The sequence below is a fragment of the Rattus norvegicus genome, chromosome 14 (assembly GCF_036323735.1).
Source record: "Rattus norvegicus strain BN/NHsdMcwi chromosome 14, GRCr8, whole genome shotgun sequence".
NCBI lineage: Eukaryota > Metazoa > Chordata > Mammalia > Rodentia > Muridae > Rattus > Rattus norvegicus.
Genome location: NC_086032.1, coordinates 36,702,304 through 36,726,259, shown reverse-complemented (window position 1 = coordinate 36,726,259; position 23,956 = coordinate 36,702,304). Strand labels below are relative to the sequence as shown.

Genomic DNA, 23,956 nt, shown 5'->3' with positions numbered 1-23,956 from the left:
GCACTCATGCACACACTCACATACACACAGATGGACCGCACACATATCCACCTTGGTGAAGGTTACCCATTCATATTATTTATAGTAACATTACTTTGCTCTCTCATCTCCCTGTTGTTTACTTACTACAGATATATTTTAAATACAACATTCAACATTAGTATATTAATTAATAAATGTTGTGTACACTTATCATGAGTGACATGTTTTTAAAAATGTATATAGTTTAGGTGGATAAACAGTAGTTAACATAAATAAGTATTACTTCATATGCTTATACTTTCATGGTGAGAACATTTGAAATCTATTCTAATTCTCAAGATTATGCCTTTTTATACTCTAAGATCATACCGTATAGTCTTACTTATTGGAGAGACATATTGAAGTCAAGACACTATACATGGGGGGGGGGGGTGCTGTGTGGAGTGAGTTCATCTACATATGAAGGTGAGCTTCTGTTTTAGGATGTTCAAAACTTCTGGGTAAGATTAGAATTGAAGAGTAGAAATCATTGTCTTTGAACAAGGAGAAAAGCCTCTGAACAAGTGCAAGACAGTTTCTGAGTAAATCATAATAGGTGGGCCTGATTATATTGTTTAAAGGTGCTGAAATTGGTTATGTTGGATAAATTGTCTTAAGATTTAATATTTTTCAGAAATATGTAATTACATGTTGACGGCTCTACAGGGGATGACCAGATATAAATCCGTGTGTATACAGTCAGTTATGCATTCGTGTTAGAGTTCTTTAAAATGAGACCTTAGCTAAAGAACTATGAGAACGATCACCATCCTTTCCCTGTAGGGTACTACATGTACCGGGGCCAGATATTTCTGTCACTTATTGCCAGAGAAAAATGTGGTCAGATGTCCTCACTGTAAACTTTTACAGAGAGCAGGAAAGCATACTGTTAAGTATAAATCTGACTCAACCCACATCCATTCTTCACATGAACAGAGATAACGTAAGAAACTTGATCATTTATACCACTAGCATCAGTCTGGAGCTACATATTTATCCTCATCCACATATGAATTGTAATAGCTCTTCAGGACACAGAGACAAGTCGTAAGTCACTATAAATATCTAGAAAATGGCAATTGGCAACATTCAAGAATTAAATAGAGCACTAGTAACTCAAAGGGTGTTAGAATTTGAAAACACTTTCTTTTTATGAGCAAATACTTTAATACAGAGCAAATGCTCCTCTCTTAAATAAAACTGAAAGCATGATATCCAGGGTGAATATTTTTGTTGGGTGTTTTGCATGCTTTTCCCTTTTGAATTTCCCCCATGAAATTATTACCATAAATTTCAACCTTAAAATCAAGTTACATATATTTGCCCTGTCTTGATGAACTGCTTATATCCCATTCAGGTATGGCACTGGACTTGTAACATATATGTTGTTCTGTGCTTAGAGTTGTAAATTTCAAAGTATTCAAATGTATTTGGGGGAACATGGGAAGGGACTCTAGACATCTGCACTAGCACATGCATAGATACTTTTTATAAGATTTATTATTTCATTTCTTATTGTTGTTTATGTATATGATATTGAATCAGGGAACATGTGTCCTATAGCACATATGTGTAGATTAAAAGATAACTTTGTGGAGTTTGTTTTTATTTTGCACCTTTACACAAGTTTCAGAAAATGAACTCAGCCTTTTAGGTTTGTGATGCAAGCAATTTTTCCCCTGAGCCTTCTTGCTGACCCTGTGTTCTTGGATTCTCAACCAAGGTCCTGAAGTGCTGGTGATGGTAAAATTCTTATTTGGTTTCTTTTTTCACAGGATTATACACTCACCATGTATTTCCAGCAGTCTTGGAAGGACAAGAGACTTTCATATTCTGGAATCCCATTAAATCTGACCCTTGACAACAGGGTAGCTGACCAACTCTGGGTACCAGACACCTACTTTCTCAATGACAAGAAGTCATTTGTGCATGGGGTCACAGTGAAAAACCGAATGATCAGGCTTCATCCTGATGGAACTGTTCTCTATGGACTACGGTAAATACTTTTCTACCGCCTTGTTTTATGTCACTGCTTTATATCATCTTTGTAGAAGTAAATAGAAACAAGAGAAGCAAGGAAGAGAACTGCTTATAGATGTAGTTAAAGTTAATATATTTTGATAGGAAAAATTTGGGGGTTTATGTGAACTCAATGTAGACAACTTTGCCCATCAAGTGTAAGTGAGAAGTTCTTTCTGAATTATCAAATAATAAAGTAGTAAAATTTATTATTGTAAATAGATTTAAAACTATATCCATTTTAGTCAACTGCATAATTATTTCAAAGCTATCAGGACAGAATTGGAATAGATTTTGAGTGTTGTACAAAGTTAACTATGAAAGAAAACATAACAGACCTTGAAGAAAATGGAAAATTTGGGATACTTTTGAGAAAAATCATAGTATTTTTATTTCCTTCGTTTTTTTTATATTTTTGCCTCTATATTTCTGTCTGTGATTCATACTAAAGTATTTTGAGACATTTTGCAAGAGCTAAGGTGGGGGTTGAATTTTCCTTAGAGTTTTCTAGTTTATTTGGGTATCCTTTGTTGAAAATGAATGTTCATCATTCATTTGTGCTAATAACATTGATCAAATATACAGGGGGATTTTATACACAGAGATGTGGTGCATTTGGCTATTTATTTATTCCTACACAGGGTCACCCTCTTTTAATTCAGGTGGTTCAGAGCCAAGTCATGAAGGCAAAGTGCATATGTCCTGTTACCTTATATTTACATTTCAAGTTGTTTGAAATTTAACATTCTTCCCAGGTTCCTATAAGTTTTAGAGCTAATATGTACCATCTATCATAAGAAGTCTACTGTGGAGAAGTGCTGAGCCAACTGAATAGTATGGGAAGAATTGACATCATAAAGTTATACAGCTTTGCAACTGATGTATTCGTGATATATATTTATTTTGGCTACCTCTAATTTATATCAACTGTTTTCTGTATCACACTGTTGTTATTGTGTTTATGACCCAAGTAAAAAGATAATACTATCTTTGTCTTAGATCAGCAATTCATTGCACCGTAATGGCTCTTTCATTTTGCTTGGCTTGATTACTAAGTCATGAAGGTATTATAAACATTTAGAGAGGTCTCTTATTACTCTTTATGTAACTGAAGACTTAATAATTAAAAATTTAATATATATTTCAAATTTTTCTACTTTTACAAAACAATGCAACTAAACTGTGACTCACTGAAAGCTTTGGTGTCACCTTGATAAGAATCAGCCCTTTGAAAAGCAGAGGAAAGCTGTAGAGTTTGTCGCCACTATGTTGCTGGAAAACAATGTGTAGCTCTATGTCTGGTAATAATGAAGGTCAGAGTTGCTGTTTACAGTTTCACTTCAGGCATTTTAGAAATTATTGGCAGATTCTAACAATGGGAATCGCATCGAGATAACACTGGACAATTATGTAGTTGAGCAAAAAATTGTTTTGCAATTTGGTGTTCTTCTCTGGACGTACTATGGCTACTGTACACACATGTTCACAGCAGACACAACCCAACCAGTTAAAAGCCTTCTTGTTGATGGCTGCTGAAGGAAAGAAGGTTTTTTGTTTGTTTTTTTGTTTGGTGGGTGGGTGGGTGGGTGGTTTTGTTTAATTTTGTTCTGGATTTGTTTAGAAGTATGGCCATCAATAGACTCTTCATGCCTCAGTAGATGATTCCACATTCACATAAATATATATAAAAATTTTAGAGAGAACACAAGGTTTGAAGGCATGTGAAGGGTAGATATGATGAAGATGGATTATATAAATGTATTAAATTTTCAAGTAAAAATAGAAAAAGAAGAGAAAATTGACATAAAAATGGTACAATTTCTCTGAAGATCACCAAGAGGCAATGGCTGTATAAGAACCAAACTTCAAGTATTTTGCCTCTCAAATCTCTTTATTAATTTTATTCTCATCCAAATATACTCAATATCAAATATCTCCTTCCAAGTTATACATCACTGCCTTCTACTCTTCAGATGCAAGCCAAGCCTGTGTAGCTTTTAATATATGAGTAGACAATGACCTTTCAAAGAGAAACACAAAGTAAGTATTCATTACATGAACTCCCGTCTCTCTATGGAACCCTCTTTCTCCTTAGGGTACTCATCTCTACTCTGATTGAGATATATATATATTTTTTCTTCTTTCCTTCTCTTCTGTCCTCTGTGGTGGATTTGATTTTCCTTTCACCTGAAACTGTTATCATCCTAGAGACCAAAAGTGTAACAGAGACTGTGTGGCATCTGGAGCTAGAGGCTAGAGGCTGGGTCTCGTTGTCTGAGCTTACAGATTGCTTGACCTTGGAAAAATAAGCAAATTTGATGAGCCTAAGTGTTATCATCTGTAGAAATGGCTTAATAGTTCCTAACTTAATATCGAGAAGATCTTGTAAAGTAATTAGTATGAGATTGAGTACACAGTACGCCTCAAGTCACAGTTCTCTAAACTGCTTCATTAGATACTAGAAACTTGCCTTCTGAAGTTGGCCCTCTAACTCCTGGGGCTACTAATGATTAGAACTGGGATACAGTTGTCCAATTATAAAATCACTCTTGAGTGCTCCATATGTATATCCATTTGATATTCTGACCCTGAGAATACTTTTCTAGGACTCTGGAGGCTTCTCACTGAAGCAGGCAGCATCTGGAATGAGGAACCAAGAGACTTGCAGCTTAAGCAGTCGCTGTCCCCCAGTCAGCAATTTCATTCCTTAGGCTTCTATCAGATTTCATCTATCATCCCATCTATTAAATCCTGTTCACTTTAATTCCTCAGACATAACATTTCCTAGTTGTAAAAATGAAAATCTGCCTGTTTCTCATAAAAGCCTTTTAAAAGAATAGCTGTCATTTATCATTCTTAAGCACATACAGCAGAAAGTCCTTTCCATAGAACACATGTTTGGGCATCTTCAGTATTGTAAAGTACTTATTTTAGGCATGAGTAATTTAGAGAATGATACTGATGGCTTTATCCATTTTCATAAGTCCAGTTAACAGTCATTGTGAATGGCCACATATATTAACAAGTAATTTCAGCAGTGATAGGATTGATGTACCTAGAGCCCTTTAGCCAGCTTCTCCGCAATTTTAGGACAACATTCTTAAAATTAATCAATTTTTTATAGTCAAATTCAATATGAAGTGCTATTTTTAAGTTTTATGAAATTACAAGATTTTAAAACCATTCCAAGTCAGATTTTATCCCCAAGGTGTAGTGACTTATATTGTAAGTAGTCTCAGAATGACATCTGAAATTGGATAATACTGAGAGACTAGGCTTCTGGGCAACAGGTCTCTAACACACCAATTCTTATGCCCTTTGCTCTTTAGTGACCTCTGGTGTGAAAACATGCATTTTTCTAAGGGGTAACCCTGTCACCACTACTATATCTGTTTAAATAGGAGTCGCTGCTTTACTTCATTACTATGAAACTCCTATCCAAAACCATTCATTTTCTGAGCAAGTCCCTCAGTATTACATATTGAGTCCCTAAAATTCCCCTTTCTTTCCTCTTTCTTTGCATGTTGGTTGGAGAAAATTTCCTCTTCTCTCTAGGCTAATCTCTTAGCAATAGCATTTAATCTCCTTATGGCAGGGTCCTCAGACATAGCACCCCGTCTTGCTTAAATCATCAGACTTTTTTCTTTATTGACTCCCTCACCTTGGCTTTCTCTTTGAGTTCAATCCTCTCACAACCTGGGGTTCCTTTTCTTTTATCACTGCAGACTCACAGTCATCCTCAGCAAGGCTCCCATCCATGCTTCTTACTTAAGCAGCTATATACGTAGTTACCAAAGCCATGGCTCACTCTCCGCTCATGCGCATTGGATAACTTAATGATGACTGCACCTGGCTTAAGGGTCTATCTTTGTCTCTAGTGTGTGCTAACAGTTATTCCAGGTTTGACCTGCTCATGGGATTGAACAGTAAGTATCTAAAACTCCCAATCCAGCAAGCTTCAGGGAAAATTTTGTAATTGGGTACCCCGTACCTGAACCTGAATGTTCTGCCTTTCTATATTACACACTACTTATTTTGTGTCATTTGTCTCTCTTCCAAACCGGGACCTCCTCTTGTGCCAGGTGATAACAAAGCCATCAGCATCCTAATAAGTCACCACAAACTGCAAGACATATTCATCCCTGAGACCTAATCAGTTGCTTCTTACCTGTGCTGTTAACCATTTTCAAGCTTTTAAACAATCTATTCAATCTAAATTAAGAGCTTCACTCACTGTCACTTCTTGTCCAATTTCCTTGCTCAATTTTCCTACATATTTATCAGTATCCTCTTATCCTTCTTACAGAACATGCTAGAAGTACTAGACCTCCCCCAACCCCGCCAAACCTTTGACTTCAAAACCCAAACAAAATTGGTTTTAACTCTCTATCTGGAATCCTTTTTCTATTCTAATTCTTTTTCTAAAACACTCTAAGAAATTTCAAACTCAACGATGAACTGAATATTGAAAGAAAAATGTCTCCTGGATACTATAATGTAATGGGGCAGCCTTACGCAACTCTATTGTCTCATTGAAAGCCCCTTCTTTTTCTACCTGAAGTGAGAGCTGATTCAGTCCTCTCCTCTTGTTGTGTAAATGGATGTTACCTCAACTTCTTTGCATAGTCTCACTATGTGTGACTATGTCCAAGGTTCCCTCCATGATAACTTTTTCACATTTTACTTCTTTATCTTGATATCCCCTCTCAAATTTCTCCCATGAAGATGACAACTACATTCTCTGTAAGGCAGAGAGGAAAACTCTCACCCCATACTGCATCACAATTTAGTCTCATCAAAATCCCTGGGTTGGCAATTCTTTTATGACACTTTATCTTTTGGTATCTTGGAGCTGATTAATCTGTTTATATAAACCAGATTGCATAATTGTTGAAAATGTACATCCTGCACTTCCCCAACCTCTCTCAAACTAACTGGTTGCCTAGTAAATGTTTGTAATGGTAATATTAATATGTGCGGAGTGCATTTACCTTTGTGACAGTTGTCAGCTACAGTGTTCCTTTAATCTAAATGATGGCTTTTAAGCAAAGAGTGATTATTGCTATTAGTGACCAGATGTATTTGGTCTCTTATGCAAACACCATCCAGATGGTCGCACACACTAGTTCTCTCCAAGGCCTATACATGTGGGGGCTAAAAACTGTGTTTGTTTTTTTCCTTTAAAATGGCAGGCATAGAATGATTTAATTATGTGAAGACATTTAGTGGCATATTTAACTTCCCAAGAACACTTCCCACTCCTTCTGTCTTCCTTTTTTAATGCTACCAATGCTGTCCTTTTATGATTTTAAAGTGCTTACTCCTCTGTTATCTACCAGAAGTGAGTTCAGGGCCACATGAGTTTAAGATTCTGTGAGAGCTTCAGCAGACAAATGGACAGGCCATTCATACAGTGAGACTCAGTGTGTCTACACATCTTGTGAGTAAGCTGTACCTACCATATCATTTTAAGTAATATCTATAGATATTCTTGCATGATATATATATGTATATATTTACTATACATATATATTTACTATAGCTCCACATTTCACTTGGCATTCCACTTACACTGCTGTATTTAGTCGTTGCCTCGGGCCTATGAGCTATACATATTAAGAAGCTAATTCTATAAATACCAATGTAGGAAGACCCAAAGTATCCAATCTCATTATTTATTCTTTACCTTTAAAACTTTTTTATACTTGATGGTATTTTGCCTGCATATATATTTATGCATTACATGCATGCTTGGTGTCTGTGAAAGGTAGAAAATAGTGTTGGATCATCAGAGACTAGAATTTAGCTGAAGGGGCCAGTGCTTTAACTACTGGGAAATCTCTCTAGCTCTTATTTGTTCTTTGTAAAAGTAGGCCAAAGAGAATACGTACTTCATTTGATTAATGTATTCTCAAAAACTACATATTACATTTAATTAATGTATTCTAAAATCTTTGTAGATTCCTGGTTCCTATTTAATACCTTTATTAATAATAACTTGTTGAAAGCAAATTGCTTTTGTCCTTTCACTCCCTGTTGTGTTCTATCTGAGCTTAATAGGATATTGATTCATTGTTTGTGGTATTGTGGTTGGGCACAGACACTTCATCAGTTGTGTAGTCTACTTCTACTAAGAGACTAAAGCCTATCTATCATTTCCTTATTATGATATGAGGATGAAACTTCTGGTCAACCCGCTGCAAAAATTCTACTAATTTTAACTTCTACTAATTTTAACTTCTACTAATTTTAACTTCCTCGGGCTACCACAAACTGTGTGACTTGCACAACAGAATTTTATTGTCTCATAACTTGGGGCTTAGAACCATCAGTATCTTGGTAATCCTGTCTTATTCTGAGAACTGAGATAAAGGATGCTTAATTCAAGCCTTCTATCCTTGTGTACAATGCTGACCTCTCCAAGTCTGCTCACAATCTTTCTATGTGTTTATGTGCCCAAATTTCTCCCTTCATTAGGATAACAGTCATTTGAATTAGGGACATTCCAAATAATCTTGCTTGAATGCTATTACATTTATAAAGATTTTATACTCAATTCAGTTATATTCTGGAGTTAAACATCTGAATTTGGTGATAGACAAATCATCTTATGATGCCAATGATTTTAGTTATCCTGATAATTGTTTTGTCTCAACTTCCAATTTACAAAATAGCAACAAGTACATTTTCCTGTCTTCATCTATTAACTAGACCATTCTCTATGGAAGTTTCCCTCATCAACCATTGCTTATCTCAAGGTATACTCTGTATAATATCAACAGAATCTAAGGGCCTTTATTTAGATTTGGGGAAAAGTGGATGAAAATTGATGAAATACTGTTGTAATATTGTAACATTATAATAAGAAAAGATATACAACCCAGAGAGTGAACAGAAACTCAAGTTATCAAAACTGAGATATGAGTCTTTTGTCTAGGAGATGACTTGTCTTCTGGTGTCAGGGCTGTCATTATGTCCTCTCCTCATACCAAGAAGGAATTTACCTAGGAATTGTCACTTATTGGTGAATCTATTGTCTCATAAGAGCAGGATCAACTGTTTTCTGTACATTGGCAGGTTCTACTCTAACAAGTTCTTTTCCTAGCATCTTCAAGTGTGCTCTGAGGTCTATCATTTTGAAATTGGTTCATGTGTTTGTGTACCATTAGGAAGTCAGGGTTGTGACAGATGTGTCTCTTGCACTCCACTGTGGCTGTTATGTTCAATTCTAATTTTTTTTAAAAAAATCTCTATAACAATTGTAGCCTTTTGAAATCTGCTACTGAGTTCTTTGGACCTGAGTAGTTTTAAAGTTTCATTATTTTCTAAAGTATCAACTTATTTCCTAGTTCAGAAATGGGGAAAACATTTCAACTATGCACTGAAATTTCTAACTCATATTTAGAATGTAGAGCATTAACTTAATCTTTGAAGTTTATATAATCTTTCCCTTTCCTAGAAAATATTTGTTCCTAATAATATTTAAATCATAGTTAATGTACCTGCTTGTCTTAGTCAGAGTTTCTATTCCTATGCAACACATCATGACCAAGAAGCAAGCTGGGGAGGAAAGAGTTTATTCAACTTACACATTCACATTGCTGTTCATCACCCAAGGAAGTCAGGACTGTAACTCAAGCAGGTTAGGAAGCAGGAGCTGATACAGAGGTTACTTACTGGCTTGCTTCCCCTGGCTTGCAGCTTGCTCTCTTATAGAACCCAAGACTACCAGCCCAGGGATGGCACCACCCACAATGGGCCGGGTCCTCCCCACTTGATTACTAGTTGAGAAAATGCCTTACAGCTGGGTCTCATGGAGGCGTTTCCAGTATAGTGGACCCCTTGTCAACTTGACACACAAACACGTCACTATTAAGCCTCACCCCTTACTTTCTTATTCATCCAAGATCTAAATAACTTCAAGAGTCCCACAGTCTTTACATTTTAAAATTTCAATCCCTTTCAAATATCCATTATCTTTTAAAATTTAAAGTCTTTTTAAAATTCAAAGTCTATTAACTGTAGACTTCACTAAAATACTTTCTTCAAGTGGGAAAAATATCAGGGCACAGTCACAATCAAAAGTGAAATCAAACTCTAACTGTCCAATGTCTGAGATCCACTCATGATTTTCTGGGCTACTCCAAGGGCTTGGGTCACTTCTTCAGCTTTGCTTTTTTAGCACACACCTTCTCTTCTAGGTTCCAGATGCCTGTACTCCACTGCTGCTGCTGGTTTTGGTGATCATTTCATGGTACTGGCATCTCCAACACACTGCTGTCTTCTGCTGCAACTAGGCTTCACCAACAGCCTCTCATAGGCTCTCTTCATGGTGCCAAGCCTCAACTTCCTTGCATGACACCTTCAGTCCTGAGCCTGAAGCTGCACCTTCACCAATGGCCTTCTATGGCCTCTCACAGTACTGAGTCTCAGCTGCTCTTCATGACCCCTTCATGCCTTCAAAACCATACCACCTGGGTGACTCTTACACATTACCAAGTCCAGCTGCAGCACAAGGTGCAACCTTGGTTATCTCTAGAACACAGCCCCTTTGTGCTTTCAGAAAACTCTTCCCAGAAGATTTCACCTCAATGATGCTGGTCTCTTCTTTATCATCACTAATTTCTTAGCTCCAGCTGACGAGCATCAATAGTCCCAGTAATGCAAAGTTTTGCTTTAAGCAGTTCTGGTTTCTTGATAATCACAGCTGATTCTTCAGCCCCAACTAACCAAAACCACAGAATCTTCACAATCAGAACAGCAACAGCCCTAAAAAGAATCTTTAATCTTCCCTCTAAAATTTCACAAGCCAGGCCCTATCATCTGCACTATTCTCAACATTATCTTCCAAGCTCCTACAGAACATCCCACAGAGCTCTTAATACCCAATAGCTCTTCTAGCTCAAAGTTCCAAAGTCCTTCCACAGTCTTGCCCAAAACATGGTCGGGTTGTCACAAGAATACTCCACTTCTGGTACACATAAAACCAGCTAGTACATTACTATTTATATGTGTGTGTGTATATATACAATGTAGCTTATAAGTGAATTAGTATGTATTAATTTTATTTGAATAGATTCCATTTGATTAAGCTATACTTTTTCTACATTTTGTATTTTTAAATTTTTTGAAATTATAAAATAATTACATCATCCACCTTTTTCCTTTCTTCCCTTCAAACCCTCTCATAGGACACTCCTGGCCATCTTTCAAAATCACTGTCTCTTTTGTCATTAGGTGTGTGTGTGTGTGTGTGTGTGTGTGTGTGTGTGTGTGTGTTTCTAAACACATAAGTACAAGTTGCTCATTTTGTATAATGTTACTCCTATGTGTGTTACCAGAGTTGACCATTTGGTATTGGATGACCAATTCGTGTGCTCTTTCCAGGGGAAGACTGTTTCGCATGTTCTCAGCACTCATTAGGTTCTTTGTGTAGCATTGAGACTTCCTGGAACACACCCCCCACCACTCTCGTTCCTTTTCCATTGAGCATGTCTATCTTTGTTCTTGTTCAGCTCATATTTAGGCAATCACTTCAGTGAGACATAATGCATGTAGTTCTGCCATTCCTATAAAACACGATCTCACACCCACCAGTCTGGACTTGTGCTGCTGCCAAAGCACACCTCTGACCTGGGTATGTCAGCCTAGTTTAGGAGACACAACACAGAATTTGAGTTATAATAATAATAATAATAATAATAATAATAATAATAACAGAAATAATAATAACAACAACAACAGCATATCCCTAAATTCTGGACCAGTCTGGTCTACACAATAAAGTCTGGGTGGCACCCTCTGCTGAAAGACACAGTCACTTTCAAACAATGGCTGGGATTCAAAATGACACATTTTTTTCCTTAAAAGTACCATATAGATTTTTGCTTAGTAAATTGGGAATGTGCTTTGTAATTTAAAACATAAATGCACATCAATATTAAATGTGTATGGGAAAAGAAAGGGGAATATAGAAATATTATAGGAAATTAGACAAATAGGTGTAGATTACTGAATCTACTCAAACCAAAAAACATTTTATAGCCGTAACCTTACATTGGTAAAAATCTGTATTTTTTAATGCAGAATTGAAGTTATATTTTCTTACATTTGTATAGAATTTTGGATACTGAGACAGGTTTATTTTCATTGGTATAAATCTTTGTATATTGATACTTTTCATATTAATTTGCATATATTAACATATTTGCATGTTTCAACTCTTGTATAGGTATAGGTATTATGCCTATGCAACTCACTCAATAATAAAAAGTTTAGTCCCAGTCCTTTTAACAGCTCCTACTACAAACTGCTTAGGATAATTAAGTAATGCAAGTTAATAGTCGATCAATCAAACTCATGGTCATATTAGATTATAGTCTTGATTTTCCTAAAAATGTGCATCCTGTTGCATGTTTCAGTTATGCTATTAATAGATAGATGGTCTTCAAAAGCCTCAAAGAGTTTTAAATTTTCCTTTTTTAAAAGAGCTTTTGATTATGAGGTGAGTGTGCTCCTGACAGTACCCCCATTCCACTTCAAAGAAGATGATGGACCTCCACTGAGAAATGGCTTCACTTGTAGCAAGCTAGCCCCTGGGCAAAAAAAAAAGGCCCTAATTTCATCTGCAGACTGAATGCAACTTAGGCTAGAAATTGATTTAGGTACAGAACTCTAAACTCACCAAGATAGAAGAGATAATAGGACGTTTTCTCCGAAGTTGCCAAATCTAAACAGAGTGGACTTTATTTTTAAAAAATATTTATTTATTTTATGTATATGAGTACACTATAGCTGTACTCAAATAAGACACACCAGAAGAGGGCATCAGTTCCCATTACAGATGGTTGTGAGCCACCATGTGTTTGCTGGACTTCTGGAAGAACAGACACTACTCTTAACTACTGAGCCATCTCTCCAGCCCCAGACTGGACTTTTTTTTTTTAATTTTTTTTTATTAACTTGAGTATTTCTTATTTACATTTCGAGTGTTATTCCCTTTCCCGGTTTCCAGGCAAACATCCCTCTAATCTCTCCTCCTCCCCTCCTTTATGGGTGTTCCCCTCCCCAACCTCCCCCCATTGCCGCCCTCCCCCCAACAATCTAGTTCACTGGGGATTCAGTCTTAGCAGGACCCAGGGCTTCCCCTTCCACTGGTGCTCTTACTAGGATATTCATTGCTACCTATAAGGTCAGAGTCCAGGGTCAGTCCATGTATAGTCTTTAGGTAGTGGCTTAGTCCCTGGAGGCTCTGGTTGCTTGGCATTGTTGTACATATGGGGTCTCGAGCCCCTTCAAGCTCTTCCAGTTCTTTCTCTGATTCCTTCAACGGGGGTCCTATTCTCAGTTCAGTGGTTTGCTGCTGGCATTCGCCTCTGTATTTGCTGTATTCTGGCTGTGTCTCTCAGGAGCGATCTACATCCGGTTCCTGTCGGCCTGCACTTCTTTGCTTCATCCATCTTGTCGAATTGGATGGCTGTATATGTATGGGCCACATGTGGGGCAGGCTCTGAATGGGTGTTCCTTCAGTCTCTGTTTTAATCTTTGCCTCTCTCTTCCCTGCCAAGGGTATTCTTGTTCCCCTTTTAAAGAAGGAGTGAAGCATTCACATTTTGATCATCCGTCTTGAGTTTCATTTGTTCTAGGCATCTAGGGTAATTCAAGCATTTGGGCTAATAGCCACTTATCAATGAGTGCATACCATGTGTGTTTTTCTGTGATTGGGTTACCTCACTCAGGATGATATTTTCCAGTTCCAACCATTTGCCTACGAATTTCATAAAGTCATTGTTTTTGATAGCTGAGTAATATTCCATTGTGTAGATGTACCACATTTTCTGTATCCATTCCTCTGTTGAAGGGCATCTGGGTTCTTTTCAGCTTCTGGCTATTATAAATAAGGCTGTGATGAACATAGTGGAGCATGTGTCTTTTTTATATGTTGGGGCATCTTTTGGGTATATGCCCAAGAGAGGTATAGCTGGATCCTCAGGCAGTTCAATGTCCAATTTTCTGAGGAACCTCCAGACTGATTTCCAGAATGGTTGTACAGACTGGACTTTTTAAATGTAACTTTTAACCAATAATTTTCATATTCTTTCAAGAGTGTTCCTACTGAGTGTTGTTTATTATTATAAGAAAAATGGCCTTTTTATTTATACAAAAAAGGAGATATGCTGAGGCTTTGTTTTTTGCTATGCATCGTAATGCCAAACACTGGCTCCCAAGGCCTGGTTGCCCCCGGGGACAAGAGAATCTGCACATACTCACAGGATGCTATGGGTAACATTCCCCTCCAAGTTATCAATGACTGGTGAATAATTATGTCTACAGCCTATATCTGGTCAGAAGAGAGATAGCTGGGGTGTGGGCATTGGGGATTGAGGAGAGACCATGAGGAGGAAAAGGGAGAAGAAAGTAAAGAGAGGAAAAGATGCCATGGGGTAAATGAGACATCAAAACATGGCCATGAGGATTGTCTAATTGGAGTTAAGAGTTGCCCAGAAGAAACGCAGCAAATTATAATTCAGAATTATTGACAGGGAAGTAGATACCAGTAGCATAGAGGGGAGATATCTGCCCAGCTCTAGTACATTAAAGGCTAATTATAAATATAAAAGTTATGTGTCTTTTATTTGGGAAATGAATGATCAAAGGTGGGGTAGAGACTCCAATTTGAGATTAAATATTTACTACCACAGTTCTCCGTTTTATTCTTGCCCCCAGATAAGAGCATTTTCATTTGTTTGATATTTCTCTTCCAGGATTACAGATATCTGTGGACTTTCATTTCCCACTCTGGAAGGTATCAACTGCTCTGATTCTCCCAACCATTTTTGCAAAATGCCTATAAACACTGAAAGCAAGGTTGAACCTCTCTTCTCATTTCACCGTCCATGTTCCTCATAAAACCCCATTGATATTCTATATACATCATTCCTTTAAAAGCAGTTGTATTTGTCTGTGTTTCTATGGGCAGTCACCTTTTTGTTCTCCATTATAGAAATAAGAAGAGTTATGGAAGGAACGCAGCATACACAGAAATAACTCTCTCAAGGTTGTGATCATTTTCAAATGTACAAAATGTTGTTAGTCCAACACAGAGTAATGAGTCCATATTCAAAATGAGGTTATTCCTTACCAGAATCCTGCGGCCTTGTGTGGACCTTGAGAACTCAGATCTTGTATTTGTACTCTTCACTCTACTTCAAATTGATTTCTTTCTATTCTTGGCTGTTCATGACCACAGGTTGCATGTGAGAACAAAATCAATGACTACACTTTTATTGACTGTAAAAGAAAGATAGAGTTTCTCGCATTCCCTCGGAGAACCATCTTATCTTGCCTTAGTCTTTATGATAAAGCAGCTAAAAAGCAGAGGCAATTATCTTGATAATACAGAAGCCAAAACATAAAAATGTATAGATGTATTGATTTCTATATCAGTTTGCAGGTCCCAGTTGTTACATGCTATCTCTCTGTATTGATTGTGAACCCTGAAAAATGTTCTCTCTCCTAAAACTTGGCCCACACAGAGCAGTTATGATGACATTAAAGAGCTCTCGGCAGCTGGCAAGGAGCTTACTGTGCGTACATTAAGCAACAACGTTGTAGAGTTGAGAGCTGAGACTGTATACGTGGGCTGATGTGGCATTTCCAGAGGACTGGCTGATATTGGCAAATGTACTTTGTAAAAGAAAAGAAGCTTGTGGTTTTGAGTTGAAGAAAAATAAAATAGAGCGTGCATAAACAACAGGAAGATAAAGAATGGATGGAAACGTTCCTTGCAGTTCCTACTCTCGCTGTTTAGCGACCTTATATTTTATGACTTCATCAGTCAAACACAAAGAGAACCACTTGGAATGGTTTCCAATGAAAGCACTGCTATTTTTGCCCAAGTTTTTATTTTAATGAATAAATAATTATATTAAAAAGTTATGATTAAATGAAGTTTCTTAGGGTCTTCTTTCTCATAAATATACCATTGTGAATAATTTAAATACTTAATAAGCCATTTATATAATTATACAGTTGCTATAGCAATTGTGTGATCATGTGGTCTGTGGAAGTGTCATTATTATTAATGCTCTGTAATTAACACACAATATTAAATACAAACAGTGACCAGATAATATTTTAAAATATATCTCAGATTCACAGACTTGGTTAAGTATCCTGGGAGAGAATACCAACTCTGGACTGTTAGAATGAAGAAAATAATGAGAAAAGGGAAGGCGAAGGAGAAGGTTGGAGGTAAGACAGAAGGAAGGAAAGGGAGGAGAGAGGGAAGGAGGAAAGGAACAGGAAAGAGGAACATGTAAAGTTATGTGCTTATATTGTAACTGTGAGGTTTGTAAGGTTTCATAACTGTATGCTGGAATCATTCCTATAAAATCTATACGTGTGTGTGAGTGTGGGTGAGAGAGTATATGTGTGTGAGAGTGTGTGTGAGTGTATGTGTGTGTGAGTGTGTGTGTGAGTGTGAGTGTGTGCACACGTGCATGTGCACGCATGCCTGTAGGAGCCCACAGAGGTCAGAGCTGTATGATTCTCTGTACCTGAAGTTACATGTGGCTGTGAGCTACCCAATGTGAGTTCTGAGAGCTGAACTTGAGTCCTTTGCAAGAACAATATGCACTCTTAACCTCTAAGATAATTCTGTAATCCCTCATGTATAAAATCTTTAAAATGGCTTTCTCGAAAACCCTTAACTTTTCCATAAGGCCCCATTACAAAATTCACTTTTATGATTTTCTCCCAACTATAAATCATGTATAAATATTGACTCATTATTACATATACATATTTTAAAGTAATTGTATTACCTTTTTATTTGGAAAGTTTACTTTTATGTAGACATAGAGTTAATTAATAATTAAGATATTTTGTTTATAATAATTTTTCTTTTGTAGACTTGAAATAACAGTATCATGAGTACATTAGGGATAAATAGATTAATGGCAGCAAAAAAAATAATAATATCCAATAACATAATAAGGACCAAAGGAACATTCATTTATCAAATATAAGACATAATGTGTGAGTTATGCTTAGATAACAAACATATGCTGTTCACATTTTCATATCATTAAAAGAAAGACTTAGTTTCTTTTTTGCAAACCATTTGAAGCACCAAGTTAAAGCTACGCTGCCTTCCGTGTTGTGCTGTAGCTCTCAGATGGTGAGGTGATTGCCTGAGGAGCCAGTTTTACTGCATTGTGATTTAACTTCTAGTTTTCTGTATCAAAATGCAAGCCATGGGGTATCTATCAAATATAAAATTCCATTGCAGACTTTATGTGAGATCCAGTACTGTACCCGGCATGTCATTTCCCATTTTCAAGTGCTACAAAACCATAATGCCGAGACATGGAAGCTTCATGTTTTGAATCAGTAGCTTGTAGATGTTTTCATCATCTCGTGGTCATCATGGACGCAGTAATTTATATTGGACAAAAACAGAGATGCCACAAAGGACCTCTGGAAGGCTGTGTGCTGTGAAAATGAGAGAAAAAATATCCTTTAAGATAAGAGTTTGAGCTGACTCACTTTTGCGAGGCACCCCAAATATTCTGATCAGTCGGCAGGGCTCTCTACAGTCCCTAGTATTGCCGTGCTGCACGTAGAAGGAGTAATGGGGAAATCAGAACCTTTACTGGAAGGAGTGCCTGTTCTCCAGGGTTTTTCAGCCCACAGAACGTTGGAGAGGATTAAAAATGTTTTCCTGGGTAATTCACCCTTTTCAGCCTCTGCTGGGGAACACGGAATACCGTGTCCAAATAGTGTGCTCATCCTGCAGAGCACAGTCACGATGAAGAACAAACAACTCGGCGTGCACTGAATCTGGAGGTCCGCTTCTTTCTACCTCCTAGAAAGAATTGTAGTTTACCTTTCTTATGTTATTTTTGTTCCTCTAATGAAGAATTATCCCACTATCCGGCATCTAAAAAACTTGCAGTGAACTGGAGCTGAAAGAATTGAGTAACCCATTTCCTTCTCATTGCAAAGAAGTGGCTTGTTTTCAGTGTTTTTGATGAGGGGAGAGGATGGCAGATAGCCAGCCTGTTTGGTTTATTTTTGAAAAGGCAGACACATCCAAATCCAGATCTCTGTTTTGAGTGTCCTGAAGGGAGCTGCTGATCAACTTCTCCACATAGATGGCTACAGACATTCTAAAGAAACGTATCCCCAAACATAGCTCCTTAGCTTCTCCGCCAGAAGCATCTCCCACAGCTCCATGCCTTTGCCTTTTACATTTAACCATGGTAAAATGCAAGGTGGCCACAGTATTTGTTTCACAAACTGTGTTCAAACTGTGGGCAAGTGCACTGTTTTCTATTCTGATTACAGACAATAAAAGCATCCGATTGCACGAGCTGATTAAAGATAAGAAAAGTTACAGGAAATGAAGTCCAAATGCCTGGCCACAAGGAAAGACCGTAAGATCTAGAATGAGAAAGCAGGAAGGAGGACAGGAGCTTGCAGTCCTGACAGCTGAATAAGGAAAGTGGGTCAAAGAAGTGGGGCTAATCAACGGTCTGAGTCTGGCCAATATGTCAAGTTATTTAAATGCTGATAAACTGACGATGAAATTTAATGGTGTAAGGTTTGGGGGACTTTGATAAGATGGGACTGTGTGTAATGGTCATGAAAACTGTGAAATGGAGTAGAAGAGACATGAATTAGTAGCATACTGATGCATTGAAAAGATATTCCAGAGAAGGAAAATTTTGTGAGTTGTAAGAGGGAAGAAACACGGAGCAATGTCCTTAAGAAAGTGACAAGGTGCCAGGTCTACTACAAGAGTGGTTGAAGCTTAGCCAGGAGCATGGCAAACTCCTTCATCACACCAGAAGAGAAGACAATGTCCCCATTGTCTAAGCAGGTAGAGAGGTCTGACTGGGAGTAGTATTTAATTACAGGAATAAAAGTAAAAAAAAAATAAAAATAAAAAAAGTAGTCCTACTTCCCCTTCTTAAAATGGGTAAACTGAGGTAGCACTGTCAATTTAGATAACTTGCTTAGGAGAGCATGGTTGAAACAAAGCCATCTAGAATCCAAAATTAAGCAATCTGCGTTAATGACCTGAGGGGCCGCACACAATTATTCTGATAGAAATGTAGCAGCATCAGTAAGTCATTTCCACCCAGATTGTGTTCTCAGACTTGGATAACATAGTGAAGGATGACACTGGAAAGTGGTAGACAATGAAGGAAATGGCTGGGCCAGCATAGGACTGGGCACTTGGTGCCTACGGAACCGAGAGATTACAAAACCCAGAGATGTAGCTTTACAACTTGTGCAGCCACAGATGTGATGCCAATATAGTCACTTGAGTTTGATGAGGGTTTGATTTATTTACAAATCCCTCTCCCATTAACCGGTCCCCTTCTCACCTTGCCCTGGGTCATCCAGCCCTAGCAGGAATAAGCACATCCTCTCCCACTGAGGCCCAACCAGGCAGCTCAGTTAGCAGGAATCCAATGGCAAGCAGCAGAATCGGGAATAGCTTCCAATCCGATTGTTAAGAGACCCACATGAAGACCAGGCTGCACATTTACTACATATGTCTAGGAGGTCTCTGTCCAGTCCCTGCATGCTCTTTGTGACCCACTGATTTTAACTGGGTCTGACAGTTCAGAGTGTTCAGTCCAAAACAGGACATTTACACCATCTTTTCTAAGGTTCAGGAAACATTATAAAAGAAGGCAGAGTGGAAACATTAAAAGCCTGAGGTGGGAGAAATGACCACAAATTGCAAAGGGCATAGCATTACTGTAAGCTCACCGCAGTTGTGGTTGCTTGCACTGGTCCTGAATAATATGGGGGCTGTCAATAGTTCATTGTAGATCAGGACAGGACCCATGAACCCCTCCCTGGTGAAATATTGGTTACAGGTAGGTTCTGTGAGACAGTCATTATCTCTAGATATTTAATTTATTTATATATTATTTTATGTATGTGAGTGTACTTCTTGCATGCATGTATTTCCACATGCATTGCTGGTGCCCATGGCAGCTAAAAAAAGGGTCTTGGATCTCCTGAAACTAGAGTTAAGATGGCTGTGAACCACAAGGCAGGTTCAGGAAACTGAATCTGACTCTGTTTAAGATCAACAAGTATTCTTAACCATATCTCCAGCCCATACTCCTCTTTTTGAGAAATAGTTTCACCAGGTAGTCCAGGCTGTTCTTGCACTAAGCTGATATTTTAGGCATGCTCTACGATGGCTAGGATAGCCATGGTTTTAAATATCCCATTAAAAAGCAAGTGAAATATAAAAGAAAATAAGAAAGCTAAGAAGTAGAGAAGTATAGCTCACCTGAAATACTGAAAGTATATTACTTCAAAGAAGCCATAGCTTTACTATGTGTTAACATTCAACATGAGGAACTTTTGAGAAACATTTCAGTTGCATGTGTTTATCCTTGTGAGTCTAATGAGAAAAACATTCACTCCAAAATGAGCTATCTAACTTTTAAAAACTAGAACTAATGCTTATGCAGCGACTCTACAGAGGTTGATAAATTAGTGGAAAGGAAAACAAAACAGAGCACTCAAGCTTCACCACCTAACTGTACTATGTCTCGAGTTACTCTACCTCCTTGACTCTCGGGTTACTTATTTCAAAAGCAGGCTTAAGCACAGCCATCTCTAAGATCATATAAGAACTATTTCATACAAAATAAGGACAGGGGTTTGGTTCATTGAGTTTTGTTTTTCTTTATCATTCTCACACCAGCCCAGCATCAACTCTTAACTGTACAACAACTACTTGGTCTTGCAAGATCAATCTGTTTATGCCAAAAATTCCTTGAATAGGATCAGAATTTAGCCACTAATGCATACTTTGAAAGATCACTAAAGCAAGAAAGGAGAATTTAAAATTAACAGCAAATTCTCTGTCCTTTAGTGAGCTCTCAAAGGTAGTTATGTCTATTCTTAGAATTTACTGTGTGGGCTGAGGGGCCATCCTTTAATATATGGTTCTACTTACTGGGGAGGTTTGATGACTTTTGACTAAATGGAAAGCCCTTTCATGGCTCCTAGAGAGTCACCTGAATTACCTCTGATGATATCAGCTGCTATGTCATAGAATCTCTCCAGGTTTGCTCCAACTACACAATGAAGAGGAATTTCCTTCTCTCCTATGCTCCAGGTTTTTGTTGTTAGATTAGTGGGTCCGGAGGAGAATGGAGCCATTGTGCAAGGCACAGGAAACTCGGCCATTGCTCATTATTTTCAAGTATTATGTACTTTCATCTTTTGTGTCCCTGGATAATTCTGTACCAAAGGGAAAAAAAACTGTATGTGCCTAAAATACAAAGTCATCTTTATTCACCCCCATAGAAAAAGGGCAGTGAAGAATGCCATTTTTAGAGAAAGATAAAAATGTCTTTAAAGATTAGCCTCCTTTCTCTCTTTTATCTAGAGCTACACATGCCAAATGCGATGTGCAGAGATTTCATTTCTGCTAAGAAGCTTAAGGAAATTGGGAGTCATGGTTGAGCACAGCATTTAGAGTTGAATGTAGAGAAAGTACAATATAATGAGATACTTTGTTCCAGGTCTTCCTTTCATGTTCTGCTTTTATGTCCATCTTTATTATCTGAAGTATTCAAAATGCTGTTCCTTCATGACTCAGAATAATCAGCCACACTTACGTCATTTACAGTATTACTCTCACGTTGCTATGACCAGAATACCTGACAAAAATATCTTAATGGAGGATAGTTATATTTTGGCTCATGGTTTCAAAAGTTTTAACCACCAGGCTAGAAGGTGTATGTACTGAAGGACAATTTATCTTATAGCAAAGACAGTGAGAAATAAAAGAATTGGCCAGAAATAATAAACCTTCAAAAATATCTACCAAGACCCATCGCCCCAAGCATTAGCCCACATCCCCAAGATTCCATAGTCTCCCAAAAAGCTCCATCTGGGGATCCTTTATCCAAAGCATATCCCTGAAGAAAGTTCAGCATATTTAAGACCTAATGTTCTGCCAACACACCCCAAAGGACTATGTCTATCTTGGAATACAAAATACACCAACTTCCAAAAGTCTACGGTCTCTGTAGTTCCAGTATTGTCAAAAAGTCTAAAACCAGAACCTCTTCTAGACTTAGGGCCTAACAATGAGCCCTGAAAAATCAAAAGTCATTTCAAGCTTTCATTATACATTGGTAAAAAAAAGAGTATACATTTTCCTTCCAAAAGAAGAAACTAGAAAGGGAGAAAATGACCAAAGCAAGAACAAAAGCAAATCAAGGGAGACAAGAAATTCCATAACTGCCCGTTCTGCTTTGCATGCATGTGGTCATATTATCTGTGCTCCAGCAAGCTGATAACCCTACTCCTGTCTCTTTTGCTGTTTGGAACCTATGCAGCTTATCTCTTAGGTCGGATCCATTCATTATCTGAGATTTCAATCACATATATCACTTTCTATCTTCCAACATTGTGGGTTCCAGATTCTATAGTAAAATTCACTCTTTTTTTTAATTGTAGAATATATTTTTATTTTATTGGATATTTTTTATTTGTGTTTCAAGTGTTATCCCCTTTACCCCACTCAACCACCCACCCAATACTGCCTCCCTGCCCTGACATTCCCCTACAATGGGGGGCCAGCGTTGGCAGGACCAAGAACTTCTCCTCGAATTGGTGCCCAACAAGGCCATCCTCTACACATGTGCAGCTGGAGCCATGGGTCTGTCCATGTATACTCTTTGGATGGTGGTTTAGTCCCTGCGAGATCTGGAGGGTTTTTATTGTTGTTCTTATGGGGCTGTAAACCCCTTAAGCTCCTTCAATCCTTTCTCTAACTCCTCCAATCGGAACCCCATTCTCAGTTCAATGATTGGCTGTGAGCATTTGCTTCTGTATTTGTCATGCTCTGGCAGAGCCTCTCAGGAGACAACTATATCAGGCTCCTGTCAGCATGCATTTTTTTGGCTTCATCAATATTGTGTAGTTTTGGTAGCTGCATATATATATATATATATATATATATATATATATATATATATATATATATATATATGAATGAGCTGGATCCCCAGGTGGGACAGGCTCTGAATGGCCATTCCTTCAGTCTCTGCTCCAAACTTTGTCTCCATATCTCCTCCTATGAATATTTTTGTTCCCCCTTCCAAGAAGGACTGAAGCATCTTCACTTTGGTGGTCCTATTTCTTGAGCTTCATATAATCTGTGGATTGTATTTTAGGTAATCCAAACTTTTGGGCTAATATCCACTTATCAGTGAGTGCATTCATATGTGATTTTTTTGTGATTGGGTTACCTCACTCAGGATATTTTCTGGTTACATTTACTTATGAATTTCATGAAGTCATTATTTTTGATAGCTAAGTAGAACCCCATTGTTTAGATGCACCACATTTTCTGTATCCATTCCTCTGTTGAAGGGCATCTGGGTTCTTTCTAGCTTCTGTATATTATAAATAAAGTTGCTATGAACATAGTTGGAACATGTGTCCTCGTTATATGTTAGAGCATCTTTTGGGTATATGTCCAGGAGTGGTATAACTGGGTCCTCAGGTAGCACTATGTCCAATGTTCTGAGGAACCTCCAGACTGATTTCCAGAGTGGCTGTACCAGCTTGCCATCCCACCAACGGAAGAGTGCTCCTCTTTCTCCATATCCTCGAAAGCATCTGTTGTCACCTGAGTTTTTGATCTTAGCCATTCCGACTGGTGTGAGGTGGAATTTCAGGGTGGTTTTGATTTGCATTTCACTGATGACTAAAGATGTTGAACATTTCTTTAGGTGCTTCTCAGCCATTCGATATTCCTCCATTGAGAATTCTTTGTTTAGCTCTGTACCCCATTTTTAATATGTTTATTTGATTCTCTGGAGTCTAACTTCTTGAGTTCTTTGTATATATTGGATAT

The 23,956-nt window shown here is 37.8% G+C and overlaps 1 protein-coding gene across 1 annotated transcript in view; it reads left to right on the top strand.

The window, feature by feature from the left end:
• Nucleotides 1–23,956, top strand: part of Gabrb1 (gamma-aminobutyric acid type A receptor subunit beta1) — a 483,582-nt gene that overhangs the window by 191,661 nt on the left and 267,965 nt on the right. The window contains exon 4 of the mRNA NM_012956.2: nucleotides 1,797–2,017. Within this exon, the coding sequence (NP_037088.1) occupies nucleotides 1,797–2,017 (221 nt within the window). The remainder of the gene's footprint in view (nucleotides 1–1,796; nucleotides 2,018–23,956) is intronic.